This window comes from Camelus dromedarius, chromosome 6 (assembly GCF_036321535.1).
Source record: "Camelus dromedarius isolate mCamDro1 chromosome 6, mCamDro1.pat, whole genome shotgun sequence".
In the NCBI taxonomy this organism is placed as follows: Eukaryota; Metazoa; Chordata; class Mammalia; order Artiodactyla; family Camelidae; genus Camelus; species Camelus dromedarius.
In genome coordinates this window covers 16,489,806-16,508,743 of record NC_087441.1, presented here as the reverse complement: position 1 = coordinate 16,508,743, position 18,938 = coordinate 16,489,806, and the positions used below count along the sequence as shown (strand labels likewise).

General features: G+C 34.5%; 1 protein-coding gene across 5 annotated transcripts in view; it reads left to right on the top strand.

Annotated features, from left to right (window-relative positions):
• STXBP5 (syntaxin binding protein 5) overlaps positions 1–18,938 on the top strand; it is a 153,710-nt gene that overhangs the window by 63,485 nt on the left and 71,287 nt on the right. For all 5 annotated transcript variants that reach the window (XM_031456508.2, XM_031456505.2, XM_031456507.2 and 2 more), the window contains exons 9-10: positions 5,972–6,050; positions 18,720–18,874. In XM_031456508.2, coding sequence (XP_031312368.2) covers positions 5,972–6,050; positions 18,720–18,874 — 234 coding nt within the window. The remainder of the gene's footprint in view (positions 1–5,971; positions 6,051–18,719; positions 18,875–18,938) is intronic.

Genomic DNA, 18,938 nt, shown 5'->3' with positions numbered 1-18,938 from the left:
ACAAGAAACTCTCAGAGAGGCCCTTTAAATGATCAAGCCACCATTGCCAGTTAGGCCACTTGCCAACCATCAATAAAACAACTACATTGGGGCTCCCCAGGGGGAGTTTGGGAAGTTTTGGATCTTGAACAAGTACATCATAAATCCCACTGCCCCTGGCCATGATTCAAAAACCAGATATCCAAGTGTCTTCAGTCCAGCTGTAAATCAGCTCTGTCTCCACACGTTAAGGAAAGAACACTCTCCCCATTTCAGACTAATATTATTAACAACGTGATTTTCCAGTTTGAATTATCTTATTTGCTAGAACATCATTTTTAATAGAAACATGATGAGATCTGTGTGTGTAATTTTAATGTTATTTTACTTCAGATATGCAAAATAGCATCTCAGCATGTAATCAACATATAAAGCTGAAATGTTTCATATTCTTTTTTTGTACTCTTTGAAGTCTAGTGTGTATTTTACACTAACCATACATGTTAACTTGAACTAGACACATTTCAAGTGATCAGCAGCCAGCCACATGTGAGTGGTTGCTACCACACTAGATAACCAGCTGTAGAGTGAGAACGTAACTGCTGTGTAACAGCAAATGTTTTCTACATTCTAAATGGCAAAATACAAAACTTAGGAAGCACTTGTCTTTGTCAATGATCCTCATTTGTTTTTTAATGCAGCTTCATTCATTCATTCATTCATTCAACAGACATTTACTGAGTACTTCCTATGTACCAGAGATTAAGTACTAGAAATATATTGTCCTTGAAGAACTCATAGTCCATTGAATAAAAATGATCACAAATTGATAACTAAAATACATATGATAAGGGCTGATAAAGGCCTGCATAGTAGGATGTGGAAACAGAAGTAGTTAGTGTGCTTTTAGATGAAGGGTGTAAGAAGATATCACAAATTCAGGTTAGATGAACTTGGCCTTAAAGGATGAGTGGGATGTTATGAGATAGCGAAGAGCAGAGTGAGGTTATTTTAGTCAGAAGGTGCAAAGACATAATCGAAATCAGGGTATTCTTGGAAAACTTCTGATAGTTTAATATGACCAAAGTTTAAAATTCCTTTTGGTGAGTAGCAGGAAACTAAGACAGTACTACATACAGAGGCAAAAATACACATCATAGCATGCTAGAGAGCTTGAACTTCATGATGCAGACCTAGAAAATGATTTTACAGTAAGAAACATAAAATTTATATTTTAGAAATATTTCTTTGATAGTAGTACATCAGATGAGCTGAGGACAGAAGAGAGAGGCCAATTAGGAAGCTGTTGTCAACAATAAATAATGATTTCAGTTATGACAGCAAATGGGAAGAAATGGACATACATGAATAAAATTCTGGAATTAGAATCAACAGGACTTAGACCAACTGATTATGGCTGGGTGGTTTTGGGGATTGAGAAGCAGGGCATAGTAAGAGAGAAGAAGAAATCACATGATACATGAAGGTTTATATGATTCATTAAGTTGAGTTTTATAGTTAACCAGATCTTGTCAATGACTTTTCAAAGAGATTCACAGGTAATTGAAAGAAAAAGCACAGATTTTTCTAGGTGGCATAGCAGGTAAGAAGTAAAATGACACCTACTGGTGAAATCCAGTGATCCTCTAAACATCCTTTAGTTTATATGTGCCTTATACAATCTTAGCTAGTGCGTTATTACTTGATTTGCTTTAGAAAATGGTTAGTCTGGGATTACAGATGAATAAATCTTAGTGGAACATAAGCAGTAATCCGTGGCATAATTTTAAAAATCTGAGTTGAAGAAAAGATCAGAGTCTGCAAATCAAAAGGACTCACTAATTTCCAAGCAAGATTAGTGCAGAAAGATCACTTTAAGAACTGCAATATTTTTAATTTACAGGGATAATGAAACTACTGTTAGTATCCTTGGAGGGTGTGGACAAAAAGTTATTTATAAAGAAATAGAAATCAGATTGGCTTTAAGCCTTATTATAAGTTTAAATGCTGGACACAGTAGAGCAATATCAAGACTGTTGAGCAAGACAAAAGTTAAGAATTGTGTACCTGTCCAGGTTTTTATGCAAGATATATGAGCTCAGACTTGTGAAGGATCAGTAAATATACCACCCAGGTGCCCTTCTTTAAAATTGTTCCAGCCACTGAGAGATTGGTGGTAAATACGGAAATAAGTTAAATTGAATTATAGCTGAGTAATTATTTTACTTCTTAAAATAAAATGCATACAACAAAATAATTTTTTAAATAAATGTAAAATCTGCATCTGTAATCCCAAGTTATGTCAGTCTGACACTCCTATTAGAACTTTGGGTGGCAGAAGGGTAAAGGCCTGGTGCTGATCTTCTTTAGAGCAGACACTCAACTTCTGCACTGAAAGGTCATGTTTCTCTGGACAGCTGGAAATAGAAGTTGAAATTCTTACTTTGTTCCTTGTACAGCATGAGGGACTACTTTTAAGATTTAAGCATCCTTTTTTCCATATCTTTCTTTTTTCCTCAATCCCCTCTCCCCCAAGAAAGCAGTCTTCTACCCTGGCAGTTCTTTCTGGTTCCCTTGATATGTTCTGCTTCACTCTATTACTGGTGACTTAGTTCTTGTAAATTAGGATGCCAGAGGTTCCTGATTCATCGCACCATCATTTTCCGTGTAAAGAGGGAAAAACTTGTTTCCTTAGGATCTTAAGGCATGATTAGATGCTCTAATACCAGTTGACAGGTGTGTATTTATAAAAATTTAATGTAATAAATGTAACATTTCGTATCAGTGGGAAACTGATGATTCAATAATAATGCTGGCAGTTGCGTACATTTATCACAACTTACCACGTCGTATGCTTTAAATATGTGCACTTTATTGTCTAGCAGTTACAGCTTAATAGACCTATACAAATAGTACTGAAATTATTAGAGAAAAAATACCTTCTCCACACGAAAGTGTACTTCAGAAAAGAATTAAATGTAATAAATGTAAAACTATAAAGCAATTACAAGGAAATTCAAAAAAAAATCTATAAATGATACTGATGTGAAGAACTTCCTAACCATGAAACGAAAGTGGTGAGTGAGTGACAGAAAAGACCGCTAGTTTTTTTCCATTCACATACACATGTCATTACACATAAATGGAATCACGTCATACCAGTCTCTTCTCCGTTAATCTTCCCCCACATTTGCAGCCCAATCCCCTTTCCTGCCCCACCAGTTATGTCAAAAATCTTATAAGTGTTCTTCCAAAATGTATATTTTTCTAAAATTATATTTACTTACACAAATATACAAACATAGGGGATTCTTAGGTCATTCTTTTACATAAAATAGAATTATATTAGTCTTTATTGCATCTTGTTTTTCTTAATCTGTACTTGAGGAAAATCCCTCCACATCATCTGGCATGGCTCTGATTCCTTCATCTGAATAGTCATGTAACAGAAACCAGTTGTTTGTCTCATTATTTTTCAGTTTATTCAGCCATTCCAAATTAATGGGCATTCACTTATTTTCAGTTTTTAATCACTACAAATTGTGCTGCTGTTACCTTTCCATGTATATTTGATAGGAATTGATCCTTTTGTTTCTGTGTAACAAATGCTTAAGAGTGGAATCCTCAAAATTGACTAGTTTTGCATACTTCTATTTTTAATAAATGTTCTCAAATTGCTTTTCACAAAGGCTATATCCTTCACATTTTTACCAGCCAATATGAATACCTCCTTTCCAGTATTCCTGCCAGCAGTGGTATTGTAGCTCATTTTACTTTTTTTTTTTTTTTTTTTTTTTTTTTACTTTCCTGTTTAGTGAGGGTCTCAGAGTTGTCCAGAGATGCATGACTGGGGCCTTCTCCTTTTCCCAGGTCTTTCCTGGGCATGCACACAGCCTTGCACATGTGTATGGTTTTTTAGATACCCAGGAGTATGTCTGTTTCTTCAGGACTTAAAAAAAAAATCCTACCTAGGCTCTTACTTGCCTCAACTGAAGCCACAGCCTCCGGCAGCTGTAATATTGCCAGCAGATTGCTATGTTATTTCTGTGATGCCCTGGAAGTAGGGCCTTTGTCTTCCTGAACTGATGTCTCTTGTGTCAAATGAAATTGTCACAACACCTTGAGAATAGAGTTTTTCAGGGAGCTGCAAGTTGGGACAAAATATTGATTGTGCCCTGGAAACTTCTTTTAAGGGAACTGCAAGGATAATTCAGTCCTCTGTTGACTGATGCTGTTACCTTTTCATGGCACCAGGCCACTGAGCTGGGAGCAAGGGGAATGGGAATAGCCCTTCATCCGAACACCGCACTTCCCTCTGTCTCACCAAGGTTCAGCCATTTCCACTGAGTAGACAGTGTTCCACTCATTTTGTGACTTTGGTTAATTTCTAGAGTTCTGAAGTGATTAACTTTAGGTGTTTTGCTAGCATTTCCGTTTTTGTGAGTGAGTTCATGAAGGTCTCTTTGTCATCCTGAAAGTCAGTCTCCTTTTTCAGTTTCCTTAGCTATTCATAGACATTGAGTCCACCACATGAACTTTAAACTCATTTTGTCTAAGTCCAAGGAACGCTGTTGGAATTCTAATTAAATTAAATTTGTAAATGAATTTTGGAAGAATTCATATTTAGGATTTTAAGTTTTCTTAAATGAAAACATGATGAAGACTGATAGACTTGATTATTTAAATGTATAATTCTGTGCAATTTTTTTAAATGTCTAAAAATTGAATCACAAATGACACTGTAGCAAGATTTTGTAACACATAGATGCAACATTAATGATCTTTGAATAATACATTTATTTTTAAATGTAAAGAAGATAACAAAGAAGCATGGGTAAAAGATTAAAACTATTTTTAAAAGAAGAAATTCAGATGACCAGAAAGCCTAAGAATTTTCAGTTAGTTATTAAAACCATACAAATTAAAATGAGATATCCTTTCCACTTACCAAATCAGGGAAAAAAAAAAAAAAAAGCACTGTTTGGTAAAGGTATGGCAAAGTACTATATTACACTTTCTGATTTCTGGGAATACAGTTCAACCCAAATATCCCTTTTCTAGGAATTAATCCTAAGGAAAAATCATTAATTTATTCACTTATTAAATGGTTGTTGAATGCCCCATATGCCAAATAATGTTTGTCATCACAGGTATGTCAACAGAAAACACATACACACTTAAAAACCTTTGCTTTCATGGAATTTATATTTTTATTGGTGAGACAAACAACAAACAAAGAAAATTCAAAGTATGTTAGAATGAACTATTTACTGTGGGGGAAAAACACTGGGAAAGAAGATAAAAGGTGTTGGGGTGGGGTGTGTGTTTGTGACCTCCACGAATAATATAATAATATTGAGACTGATTAATCTCATAAGAAATGGGAATAACACATTTTATTTTCTTTAATTTTTCTATACTGTTAATACAATGAACATGCAGAAATAGATAACAGAAATCAACCTTTTTTAAAATAATCAAAATTCTTTGACAATAAGAGTTTCTGACAGATTTTATAGAGGTTGGTTTATTTTGGACATACAATGGATGGATTTTACTTTAGGAGAATAAATATAAATGAATTTACTAACAAAAGGATTAATTTTACAGCCTGTCACTTTAGGTGAAAATATGATTTAGAATTATTTTTCTTAAATAAGCTATTTTAAAACTTGAATCCATTTAGCAAGTTGAAATTCTATTTTGCTTATCTTCAATTAAAAACATGGGAAAGACTGAATTTCTCTTATTAGAATTTTTATCACATAATTGTTGTTGACAACTTAATTCATTTTATTTACTTTTTAGCACTGAATTTCAAGCAGTAAATTGATCATTTAAAATATCTTATTTTGTATTAAATACTTCTCTCAAAATCACTTTAAAATGTTTCATGGTAGATTTCATTATATCTCATTTTATAAACTATCAATGTATAAGAATTTAGAGTAACTTAGAATTTTAGAATTTAATGCAGGAAAATATATTTTAGGAAAACAGTTAAAGGATGGGAAGAAGCCAGAACCATGCAAACCTATCCTCAAGGTGGAATTCAAAACGACTAGATCTGGGTAAGATTTTACTTCATTGACAATATTCATTGTATATAATTACTCAAATAGCACTGAAGGCTATTTTGTCATTATTTTTGAAAGCCTACTTTAGAATGGTCCAGCCCAGTCCTAAGTTTTATGCTTTCTTTATTTAACAAAATAACTAAAATTGATAATTTGAGAATATAAAGTATTTGTGTTCTGTCTTTAGTAGTTTTACAAAGTATCTTGGAAAAGTTTGAATTATTTTTATTGTCAAACTTGATAGGTTCTGTTAGATTCGTTTCAGTAATAGTAATGTTTATTCACTAGTGAAAATTGTGGAATCAGCAGTGAAGAAAAAAAGATTTAAACCTTAACCTATTTATACTATATGTGTTAATTATGAAAGTTATATGTGTCCTTTGAAAATTAAATCTTTTTGTAAGAATAATTGGCAACTACCAAAATAAATACAGTTTAATATTAAAGGAAGTTTGTCAGTTGTATGTTGAAGACATTGACTGCTGCTGTGAAGTAGGTATAAGATTTGTATGGTTTTTACAATTTGCATTTCTTAATATATTTTTTGTATGTACCAAATGTTATACTTAAAACTATAATAAAGAAAAAAATTTTGATGTTTCTTTAAAAATTCCACGTCTCTTTAACCTGTAAAGGAGCCCTTTTATTTATGTCCTAGCTCCTTAGGAGAGGTGTGTGGTTTTATTTACTAGACCTAGGAAGGAGAGTGACTTTATGTAGTATATACAGTGCAGTGGTTCTCAAATTGTGGCCCCTAGGCGAGCAGCATTAGCTGAGACCTTGTTAGAGATGCAAATTCTCAGTATCCACCCCACGCCCACTGAATCAGAAACTCTGTCTGTGGGTAGAGCCCAGCAATCTGTTTTAACTAGATCTGCAGGAGATTCTGATGCACACTAACGCTTAGAACCACTGGTGTATTTTTTATATATGAGTTTATAACCACTGGTGTTATAACTGACCTATTTGCCTTTTTTAATCTATTCTCCCCGTCTAATTCAACTCAGCCTTTTTTCTCACTTGAGAAAAGACAGTGGGCTGAAGAATCATAAGATTGCTGTTGTTTTTCCTTGATTCTCTTTAGCCTTTCTCTGGAATCCAGAAGACATCTGTGTTCAGACAAAAGGCTGAATGATCTCCAAGAGGAGTAGCATGTGTTTAGTTGACTGTGGCATCCCTCCTGTGCTACCTTTGGCACAGTTATTTGACTTCTTTGTGCTTCAGTTTCCTCATTTATGACATAAATGTCATAATAGGTCAGAAGGTTGTTGTGATGAATTAAGATAATCATGTGTTCAAAACATTTCATAGAGTGCCTGGTACATAATAAGCTTTCTATAAATGGCTGCCCTTATTTTTCCTGAGAAATCTCCTGCTGCCAATTGCTTTCTATTTGCTGAACTTGTCCTATGGCAAAGGAACGTAAACAGGAAAGCATGCAGTGAAAGGGGGGGTGATGGAGTACCAGAAAAAAAAAACCTGTGTTTACGATACAACATGAAATGAATTGTCTAAACATTCAAACTAACTGTACTAGTTGTCTTCTGAATTACGTATTTATTTTAAGAAATATTGGTTGGCAACAAAGACAAAAGTCCAGGGAAGATTTTTTTTGCCTCTCTGTGTTCTACCTGTTCCCATTTTCACTCCTATCTAGTGGTAATATTTATGAGTTCCTGGTTTCTTTAGGATAACAGTGATACTTTCTTTTCCTTTTGTAAGATGAGAAATGGGAAAAAAAAAAAAGTCTGGCTCTTCTGTGTGCATTTGTAGATTTTATTAAATAGATCAGTTTATCCCTCTAGCAACAGTCTTCTCTAGCTTTCCATTTTTTTTTTCACCTGGGATAGGATATTTAGTAATTTGATGAGTTCTTTTTATCTCACTCCATAACCCATTTCCTTGAGATAGCTCCCCAGAATTTAGTGTGTAGCCAGCATTAAAGATTGCTGCACCACCCCTCCCACCTAGAGCAGAATCACCCTCCATTAAGTAAGCTCGGCAGCTCTCAGCCTTTCCTATTCCTAGCAAGTGTCTTGGGTAGGTGCCAGCAGAATGTTTTCTATCAGTTTCTGTTGGCAAATTACCAGATTTTATTAGAAGAGGCAACCTTCCCTGCACGGGATCTTCTAAATTTCTTCTCTTTTCCTAGAAATCATTCAAGGCAGAAGGATTCCCTCTTATCCTTTATAGCTCAGCGTAGATGTCACTACTTTTAAGGATGTCTTGGCCCTGTGCACTAGACTGTGTCCCCTAGTAATATACTCCCAAAGCATGCTGTATTTTTCCTTTCTGAAACTTACACTTGTCATTAATAATGAAATTATTTGTTTAATTCATGCCTTTTCCATTAAATATTCAACTTGATGAAAGCATAGGACATACCCATCTCACTTCTAATTGTCCTTGTGCAGTGTTATTAAGTGTTATTATTAAGAAAGAGAAAGCTAGGCTGATGGATAGAAAAGCACAGCCATGAAGATTAACTGTTATCTGTTCATGATAAACTAGCTGTTACTGTTAAACAGATAAACTCTGACAAAATATGGAATCAAGATGTTGTGTAACTCTTATTTTCTAATAAAATACAGCATATACTGCACCAGGAGAGACGAGATTTTCCCTTATATAGGGAACAGTGAAAATTTAATTATTATATTATTTTAATAACACTTATTAAAAATATGGAACTAATCTTTACATGACCAGTTCTTAATGAAAAGTCAAAAGTTAAATGGTAAGTCAGTTCTGTTGAAGCAGTTTTCTTTGGAAAACTGTGACTCAGTTGTGAAGTCCTGCAGCCGGTGGTGTTTGAGCCAAGTGATTAGAGTGTGAACTCTTGAGCCAGACCACCTGGGTTTGAATTCTCAGCTGTTCGTTCCTGTGCTATCTTTGGCAAATCAACTAAGCCTTCATCTGTAACATAGGACTAATAATAGTATCTACCTCGTAGAGTTATGAAGATTAAACAATATATATAAAGTGCTTGGAACACACTCTTTAAACCAATTGTCTCATGTATCAGTTGTCTCAAAACGTCATTTGATAACCCCTTATAAATATCTAAAATGCAGTTATTCTCTGATTTTGCTTTTATAAAGCAGATGTACAAGTGGCAAGGTTGAACAGACTTTATGAAAATTAGAGAACCTCATTAATACTCTTCCCTAGATTGTGAATCATCTTATTCTGAGAAAGAAACACTATGATTTAGTGCAGTAGTTTTATTTTATTTTTTCAAATATCAGATGATAGTGATCTATTAATTGGTTGTGAAATCATTTTTTAACTTAAACACTAGCATAGGAAATAGTGCACCATACATTTTAAGGGTAAGTATTGGTTCATGAAACTTCTGTTCACTTTTATGTATTTATGTGTCTGTATACTGTGTCATGAAATAAAATGCACTTCTTACTGTGAGTCATGATCATATTTGAAAGCCCTTAATTTAGTGAAAATAACAAAGGTTTTGGATCATTAGACTTAGGTTTGAATCCTAGTTCTGCCACTTACTTTATCTTGAGCAAGTTACTTAACCTTCTCAACCTCTGTCCTTACCTCAGTGAGACAGGGGTAATAATTCCCACTTGATAAAACTGTTGTGAATACCTCAAAAGAAATAATATGTTTGGCACATGCCAGGTGTTTGATAAATGCCAGTTCCCATTCTCCGCTACTTCAGCACTTTCGTTTCACTAGTAGACTGCATAAGAAGTTGCAGGCAGGGCCAGATTTTCAATAAGAAGCAATTCTGGGTGGGTTCAAGTTTTTAAACAGGTATTCAGTTGAACTGCTTAGAGTTTTGCACTAGAGAACGTTAGAAGTTGTTTCTCTTAAGCAGGCCACCATTCAAAGAATCACCAGGTTGGGGTGAAGCATCTCTACTGGGGAACCTGTAAGTGAATATTGTCACAGTCAAATATGGCAATTTAGTTACATTTGGAGAAGCACATCTAAGAGATTAATTTAGTCCCTTGTGTCATAATAATGCTTTGACAAGCCTTTTGTATACAGGGCTAGAGACTAAATATTTTAGGATTATAAGCCATATGGATCTCTTCTGTTGTTCAACTCTGCCACTATCACCCCAAAGCAGCTGCAGACAACTCATCAATGAATGAATGCAGCTGTGTTACAATAAAACTTTATTTATGGACTCAGAAATTTGAATTTCCTATAGTTTCCATGTATCATTAAATATTCTTTTGTGTAATTTTTTCAGTTATTTAAAAATCATTCTTAGTTTGCATGCTGTAGAGAAACAGGCAGCAGGCCCTGTTTGCTGACCCTTGATGTGCACACATGTACACATACATGATATATTTAAGTTAACCTTTAAGGAAAAGTTGTTAGGCTTTTGTTTATCCCCTTGTTCTACCCAATCCCTACCCCTGGTGCCAGAATTTGTTTTCAAGTAGTTTAGTAGATACGGTGATTTCTTTAATTTTATATGTGGGCTAAAAGCTGTAGGTGGATTACCTATATAAGAATATAAGAAAAACAGACTGCAGTAAAAACTCAGTACATTCGTGATACCCTGGTTCTGAAAATACCTAAAGGTCTATTTCAGTAACACAAACTTGCTACCGCTGAGTTTCCTTCACGACTATCAAGGCTATGTTTCCAGTGAGAGAATTCTAACTCTCAGAAGCCCAAAAACAAACTCCCTTGTGCACAAAGTTATTTCTCCAGAACACACGCTCACATATGCTTACATGCTCTCATATGATTTTTTATCCTCCTTGACTATAGATTGTTCTTACATAACTATACCTGTTAACACTTAGGCTGCGCTTAGTAGATGCGTGCTGCTAGACACTGAGTGCTTTACACATTCTTATTTAATCTTAGCAACAACCCAGTGAGGCAGGTATTTTTATCTTACAGATGAGGAAACTGAAGCAGAGAGGTTGAGTAACTTGCCCAAAGTCATACAGCTCATAAACAGAAGAGCTCAGATTTAATTAAGTCAGTGCTCTAAACTGCACTCTACCACTGCCTTTTTAGTGAATCCTACTTTCTGTTTACATTGACCACCAATCCGTATTATGCTCAAACCTGCAGATCTCCCAGCAACAATTGCTCTGCTAAACTTCTTGCTGAAACTTCAGATGAAGAAATTCACCTTTAGTATATTCACAGATATGTTTATCACTGAGAACAATGTTTTGGTAATAGTCTTTACATCAATAAGTATGTTTGTATTGTCTTTTCTCGTGCTTTTCTCTGTGCTCTTGCCACCAAAATATTATTTAGCAAATATTCCATATTCATTGTCTCTCCTCCATCTCAGTTCTTGCTAAGCCATAGCAACAAGAAGAGAAACTCATTTGCAGAGCACACTCACATTCAGAAACAAAAGTAGTGAACATCCATTATTTACTTGCAATATGCCAGGTATTCTGCTATGCAAGTTGAATGCATTATTATCTTTCATAATTTTCGTGTAACAGCGCTATGATTTGGGTACTTTTATTCTCTTTGTACAGGGTTATACAATGAGTCATAGAGAGCTTAAGCTGCCCCATGAAGTAACAGAGCTGGAATTTAAGCCCAGGTGACTCCAGATCTAGAGCTTTTACTCAGGGTACTGACATTCTCACAGATAACCTGAGATCATCCTAATGATTCACAAGTCACTCAGTTCACCGGGAACTGTATTCTCTTTTAAATTTGCTAGTTTATCAGATCATCTTTTTAAATGTAGTATTAAATCATACTCAGTACAAGTAATGACACTAATGTGAGCTGAGAAGTCTGTCTGTGCCTCTAACAGACTGGATAGCGTAATGCAAGTAACCCTAGCTACTCAGGACTGGAGATCCTCACGGATTGCTTCCAGGCTGCAAATTTAATTCTGATTTGATGAAGTCCAAGTCTGGTTTTATGGTATCTGTTTGTGGTCATTGCACTTGGTCCTACACTCACTGTTGAGGAAAAATCCACAAGTAGATTTATATTTAATTGCATCTAATGTGAAACGACCTCTCTGAGTCGATGGACTCTAAAATTTTCAAATGCCTCATCAGATAACCTTCCCTCTTTTCATGTTACTTTTACTACATTGGACAGCAAGTTTCAATCTTAAATTGGTTAATTCTCATTGTATCACCATCTTCAGAAAAATTCTTATGACCCACCCCAGATTTATCTGTATTATTTTCATTCTCTCAAAACTAGAATATTTTCTCCCTTATTCTTCAATCCTCATACCTAACTAGGATAAGTTTCATTCACTTTCTTGATTTTAAGAAAAGTTTGACTTGCAGTGCCTTAGTGCTATTATGTTTAATCCCATATAGCTAGAAAACTGAGACTGCTAGATTGGTAGTTCTGTCTTCTGATCTCAGAATACTTCATTTAGTAGCTATATTAAGTGTATGCTCAAGATTGGGTTTTGTCCTTGGCTTCTATCAATTTAAAGTGCTAAGATCTCTGTAACTTTTAGGTTTCTTCCTATATTAGCTTTAATTCATTACTGTTAAATTAAAATCAATATCACATATTTAATTGTCTGCTGATACACAAATCTGTTTTTATATCATTAGCAAGTTTTACCTTTTACTTTTAACTTTGTTGAAAGTAAACGTGTACTAAGCCCTTGAAGTATATTTAACCAGTGGTGGTTGCTGGAGGTGATGTTGCATGAGTATAAGAAAAAGGAGCACATGGAGAATGGTTCCCTGACAGCCGAGAACCCGTTAGCACCAAGGCTCCCAGCACTGGTATTTTATCTTGAAAGGCACTACATAAGGATGTAGAAAGGAAAATTAGTAGATTCTAAACTGGGGGAAAAGAGTAGGAAACCCAGGGTATCAAGTTCTGGAAGTGTTTGTAGAAGAGAGTAAGTAAGCATTGTTTGCTTCTATAGAAAGATTGATTAGAATGATAACAGAAGAAAGGTTAGAAGACATATATTGTAGGAAGGATTAATTTATAAGGGTACTCTATTAGCATCATTTCAAACATGAGCCAGGATTTAGGGTCATTAAAAGAAAGAAATGGAAAACACTCACTTAGAACATGTATTTAGTGAATTCAGCAGTAGATATATGTAGCAATTATGTGTCATCAAGAAGAGTAAGACAGATTTTTATTTTTACTTTGAATTAGGAAAGACTTCCATATGACTAATGGCAGAAAAGGAAGAGACTTTGCAATAGGAGACACTGAAAATGAAGAATTTGGGAAGAAAGTTTTAGAGTGGGTTTCTCATGGTGAAGCCAAAGTACAGGTAGAGAAGGTAACTTTCTTAAGTACTGAAAGCATTGTCATGTAGATCCATTCTTCTAGAAAAATTTTTTGGCCACACCAGAAATCTTAGGATTGAGATAGGTTTTAGGTCCTGAAATAGATCATTGAAGTAGGTAAAGCAGATGACAAGAGTAAAAGGTGTGATAGAGAGGAGTGTGCTGGCTGAAGGTGGGAGTGACGTGGGGAAATTAAATGATGGAAAATGAGAATTCTTGGCCCCTACTGCAGTGACCAACACATATGAAGCACTCAGTAGGATGCTTGTTGGATGGATGAATCATAATAATATCTTACCTTAATTTGTATAGTTATTCTTGAGTGACCTAGGAAGCAGAAAATTTTTCAGCATAAGCTACATTTTAGCAGTACTTTAATACAAGGTGTAGTGACAAATATGGAAATGACATTAAAAATGACATTAAAAATGGCAAATTAAAAATAATACTTTCATGGTATTTCACAGGAAAAATGCACTTTAAAAAAGTTTAATTAGTCATAAATATTATATTTCACTTTTAACAACAATTATTATCTTATTCTCTGATCTGGTTTTGGAAAAATCTAGGTTTTTTTAAAAATGCCTAACATTATATAAACTCCTAACAAGAAAAGCATAGGACCTGTATGTAACTCCACTATTCTAAAACAATTTTTTTCATTTGTTCATTTTTCCCTAAGTCTTTTTTCAGATACATATCCATTTTTACTTAATTATATTCCTAAAGCATATTCAGTTTGGTATTTTTTTCTACTTAATGAGTCTAAAGTATTATAGTTTTTATCAGTTTTTTAAAATAATTAATCTCAAGGGCTGTGTAGTTTACTCAGACATACCTCCCTCTTGTCAAGCATTTAGGTTCTTTGATATTATAATCAGATTTTTAATATTATAGATACTATATGTAGTGAACATATTCTCTCTCTTGAAATTATAGAGGGTTCAACAGAAGATTTTTACTGTTATACTATTTCTTTGCCAAATTTCCCATGGTAAAATTTTGAAGATAAAATATTTTTATAAATCTTGACAAATTGCCACATTGCTTTTTGAAAGCATACTTTATAGAACTGAGCATAAAATATAATAATTTCATCAGTCTCATTAATGTGGGATGACTTTGTTTTATTAACTCACTACCTTAAAAATCAGCATTTATGCTTTAGAATGATCTGAAATTCTCTAACCACAGTGTGAAATGACTGCTGTTAATGGAGGCAGCCTGCTATCATAAGGGATTGAAGTTAAATTTGTTTGTATCTGCAGGCAAAGCAGCAATGATTAGAAATTTTCCAATTTAATTTTTTGTAAACAATTGTCCAGCTAAGCTTTTATGTTTTGACAGGAACAAGAAATTATTCATATGCTTGTCTGTGCCCTTGTATCTAGAAACTATCTGATGAATTCAATAAAATTAATATGCTAGTGGTTGATATCCACTTGGTAACAATTTTTCCATTTCTGAAATCCTAAAATAGAATTTAAAATCTTGTAGTTTTGAATATGTGTTATTTATTAAAATACATAGGTTTATTTCATACCTAATTATTTTCAAAATTGTTATGTATTTGTTAAAGCTATTCAGATATCCCCTTCTTATACTGCCTCTAGTTTATTCATTCTCCTTTTCCTACTATTAAAGTTCATTCTGAGCTTTCCTACAGTTGTTTTTTTTTTTAGTATCTGCTTCCTTCATCCTCTAAATCAGTTCTCTGGTGCATTCTTAAAGCTTTATGGCTTGTTCAAGCTAATTTAAGGATAGATTTCCCATCATTTTGCATCCTAATCTACATTTTTTACCTGAAATCCTTTCACTTGTGATCTGTACATAGACTGAATATTTTAATGGTAGTTCACTGATTATGCTAGTACTTTGACTTGGATGTTTATAATATATATTGATATCAGCTTGTGTAATTTAGATTATATCTTTCTAGAGCACGAGGATCAAATCCATGTAAGACCTTATCTACAGTCAGTGATTTTGAAATTTATTTTATAGATAAGCTTTGAAATCATATTTGTAACACTGTGAACCTCATATACAATCCATTTGATCACAAGTTAATTCCATATGGCAGAGAGTACATTAAAGAGTATAGATTTCTTTTTCAGAAAAAAAGCGCCTAGTTGTTACATAGTTAAATTCTTATATACGTATCGATACTAGAAAGAACCAAAGTAGTGGACTAATACGAATTGCTGTTGTGTACTTATAAATCTCATGCATCCTAACCAATCTGCATGTAAAAACTGTAGTAGACTGACATCCCAAAACATAAATTTTGTGGAATTTGTATGTTTAGGCTAGGTCTACTAAACTATATCTTTATCTCGTGGATTTACCATGTTGATGCTCACTGCTTGTTTTGCTTTCTGTTAACTTCACACTGCAACTGATGCTCTGTCCTGCAAAATACAGGTTGAGAAAGTTGTGTTGCCATGCAGTTGGCAACTTCATCATACTAGCTTTTGTTATGGTTATCAGCCTTTATTGGCTATAAGAGAGTACTGTAATTCTTCTAAAGTTATTAAGGTTCAGAAATTTTCAGTTTATAGGAGCACTTAAGCAAGTTTTTGTGTCATTTCATTATCATAGTGATTTATTCTTGTGGTACCCAGGTATTTCTCTGTTCACTCAAATAGTACCCAGATGAAAACTTCTCATAACTAAGCATTAGTTCTCTTATTCTCAAAAAGTTGTTCTCTCTATCCAGACAGGCCCAGCTGAAGAGTTCTGTGGTTTCTGATTGAACTCCACAGAGTGTGAGGGGTGTGGGGTGAGATCCTCAATGACATCCTCACATTTTCGCCTGATAATGATAGGCTGTCATGTAGTACCCATCACTAGGAGACTCAACTTTCCATGTTCCAGACTAGTGCTACTCAAAGTGTGATGCATGCATGGTTCCAGTCTGCTAACTGGTCTGAGACAAAGTAAGTCCAGAAATCAAGAGTGAGAGTGTAGAGACTTTAATGTTGTTTGACATTGCTGCAGCATCTACATACACATTTAGTTTTTGTTTCTCTTACAAAAATGTGGATTGCCAGTGTATTAAACATTTTCTTAGATAGTTCTTGACTATAGATAGTTTGAGAAGCATTGTTCAAAACTGTGACATTATATGATAAAAAGAGTGCTTTAAATCTCCTGATATTTTCAATTTTCTTTTCTTTTTTGCTTCCTGGCCCTTAAGTTAAACATTCGCACTTTTGAAACTTTTGTTTTTGAGTGTTCCATTTTGATTTGATGTCTCAAAAAACTTAGTTGAAGGAATTCATTATTACTTTTCGAGTGTGCGTCACAATTTATTTTTCACTCTAACCGTATGCAGGTGAACCTATTATACTAATTGACATATAATCAGCAGAAACTAAACTTGTAACTTTTACCTGTAAAGTAGACAGCTTAACACCAAATACAAGATCATAGTTGCACAGTTTTCCCTTAGACTATTTAAATTGGATAATCACAATTTATGTTTGAAATGTGAACTGAGAATCTTAGAAATTTGATATAGTGTCTCTTAAGAATCAACAGTTGTCTATTGATTCACTCAGTAATCTGTGTGTGTTTGGACTTTGTGTTAAGCACTGGGATTCGAGTGGTAAATTTAAGATACTTGTTACCTGGTAGCTCTCAAGAGTTAAGGTACAGTTCTGCCCACCAAATACATAGTTAAGTGTTAACTCTGAAATAGAATGGCATATCTTCATTTGAAAAAACTTGGAAGAAACTTGCTGAAACCACCTGAGATGCTGGGCCCCTCCTGCCGCATTTCTGAGTCTGTAAGTCTAGCACGAGTGACCAGCTAAGCAGTAGGTCTAGTGGTATTTAAAATGTAATTGACAGACACTTTTGGGGCTGGATACCTAGCTAGGGCCTCAGAGTACAGAGGTAAAATACCATTCTGTGTCCTGAAGGAGATGACAGTACAAATGGAAAGTATATAAAAAATGACAATACAATGTGGAAATGTTGAAAAGAGGTATGCGAAGGGTGCTTGGAAACACAGGAAGGGCACTCAGTCAGGGAAGATGGCTCAGGAAAAGTGTTTCTGAGGAGATAATGATTAGACTAAGTTTTAAAGGAGAAATAGGAATTAGTCCAACAGAAAATGAGAGGGCAGTCTATATATCTCAGGCAATGAAAAACCTAATACTATTGTAATAATATAAGCTGTAAGTTACTAGGGCCAGAAATAATACAGAAGTAATTGTGAGAATGAAATGGAGGAGACCGGTTCTTGAGCTCCTAACAGTGTAAACAGGATATGTTTGCAAGATTAGGGGTTGTGTCATCTGTTAACACGTATTGCTTCACTCACTTGTCTTGGAGCCACACTGGCCTTTTAGCTCCTCAGATATGCCAAGCTCATTCTTGACTTAGGGTCTTTACAGTGGTTATTCCTGCAGTATAGAATGTATATCCTTCTCAACTCCAACCCCAGGATCTGTGAATGGCTGGCTCCTCTTCATTCTGATGCCAGCTCATCTATCCTTACTTAAGGGGCCTTTCCTGACTGTTCTATCTTATAGTAACCCCTCCCTCACATGCAGCACATCACTCTGTTCTCTTCATCATACTTATCACGGTGTGTTTACTGTCTAGACTAGGCATGAGAGCGCCATTTTACTAATCCAATAAAACCATGGACAAAAAAATGAACAGGCAAGTTAAAGAAGTTCACAGACCAAAACATATGAAAGGATATTTAGTTTTTCTTTTTTGCATATTTAGATATGCAGCTTTTTAAAAGTAGATCTAGATTAATCACTAAATTTAATAATGACTAATAGGGAGGCAGAGTTATAGGACTCATCAGAAGGGGTTAGATGGGCGTGGGAGGTGTAGTTTGAGAGCATACCAGCCAAGGTTCCAGGAGAGAATTAAGCCCGTACAGAAGATGATTTAAGTGACCATTTTCTTGTTTTCTCTAGGGTAATTTGTAGCTAGTACACTCTTGATACATCAATGGGAAGTTAATTCATTACATACAATGGATGCCTTAGGGCATGATCATTCTCTCTTACAACTTCTGTTGAGAAGGTCAGGTTATTGTGATTGGAAATAATGGCAGTACTTTTAAAAGACTTACCAGCAGAAACCCAGAGAATTTTTTGACAATTTTATGAAGAGGATAAAGGAAAAAAATAGGGGGATCAAAAGGAGGTATGAAAGTCAAATGTGATCAGTGTTGAATTCTTACTATAGATTAATTTTCCAGAATTCACCTGGGTCTTACCTAATGCAATTAAAAAATCCACAGTGAGTATTCAATTAAATGATGCATAAAAATGTTAAAATTTAAGATTTTATTATTTCACTAAACAAAAAAGTTATGATAGAGCAAAAAAATAGTCTCCACTATGCTATTTATAATCCTATCTATGTATTTTATTTCCAGGGAACCCTTTATTATTTTGTCAGGAGGTTTGTCATATGACACTGTAGGAAGAAGACCTTGCTTAACAGTTATGCATGGGAAAAGTACTGCAGTGCTAGAAATGGACTATTCAATTGTTGATTTTCTAACACTCTGTGAAACACCATACCCAAATGGTAAGCTCTGTGTCCTTCAAACTCATTCTCTGTAAATATCTGTTATTCAGAACAAAGACCTATA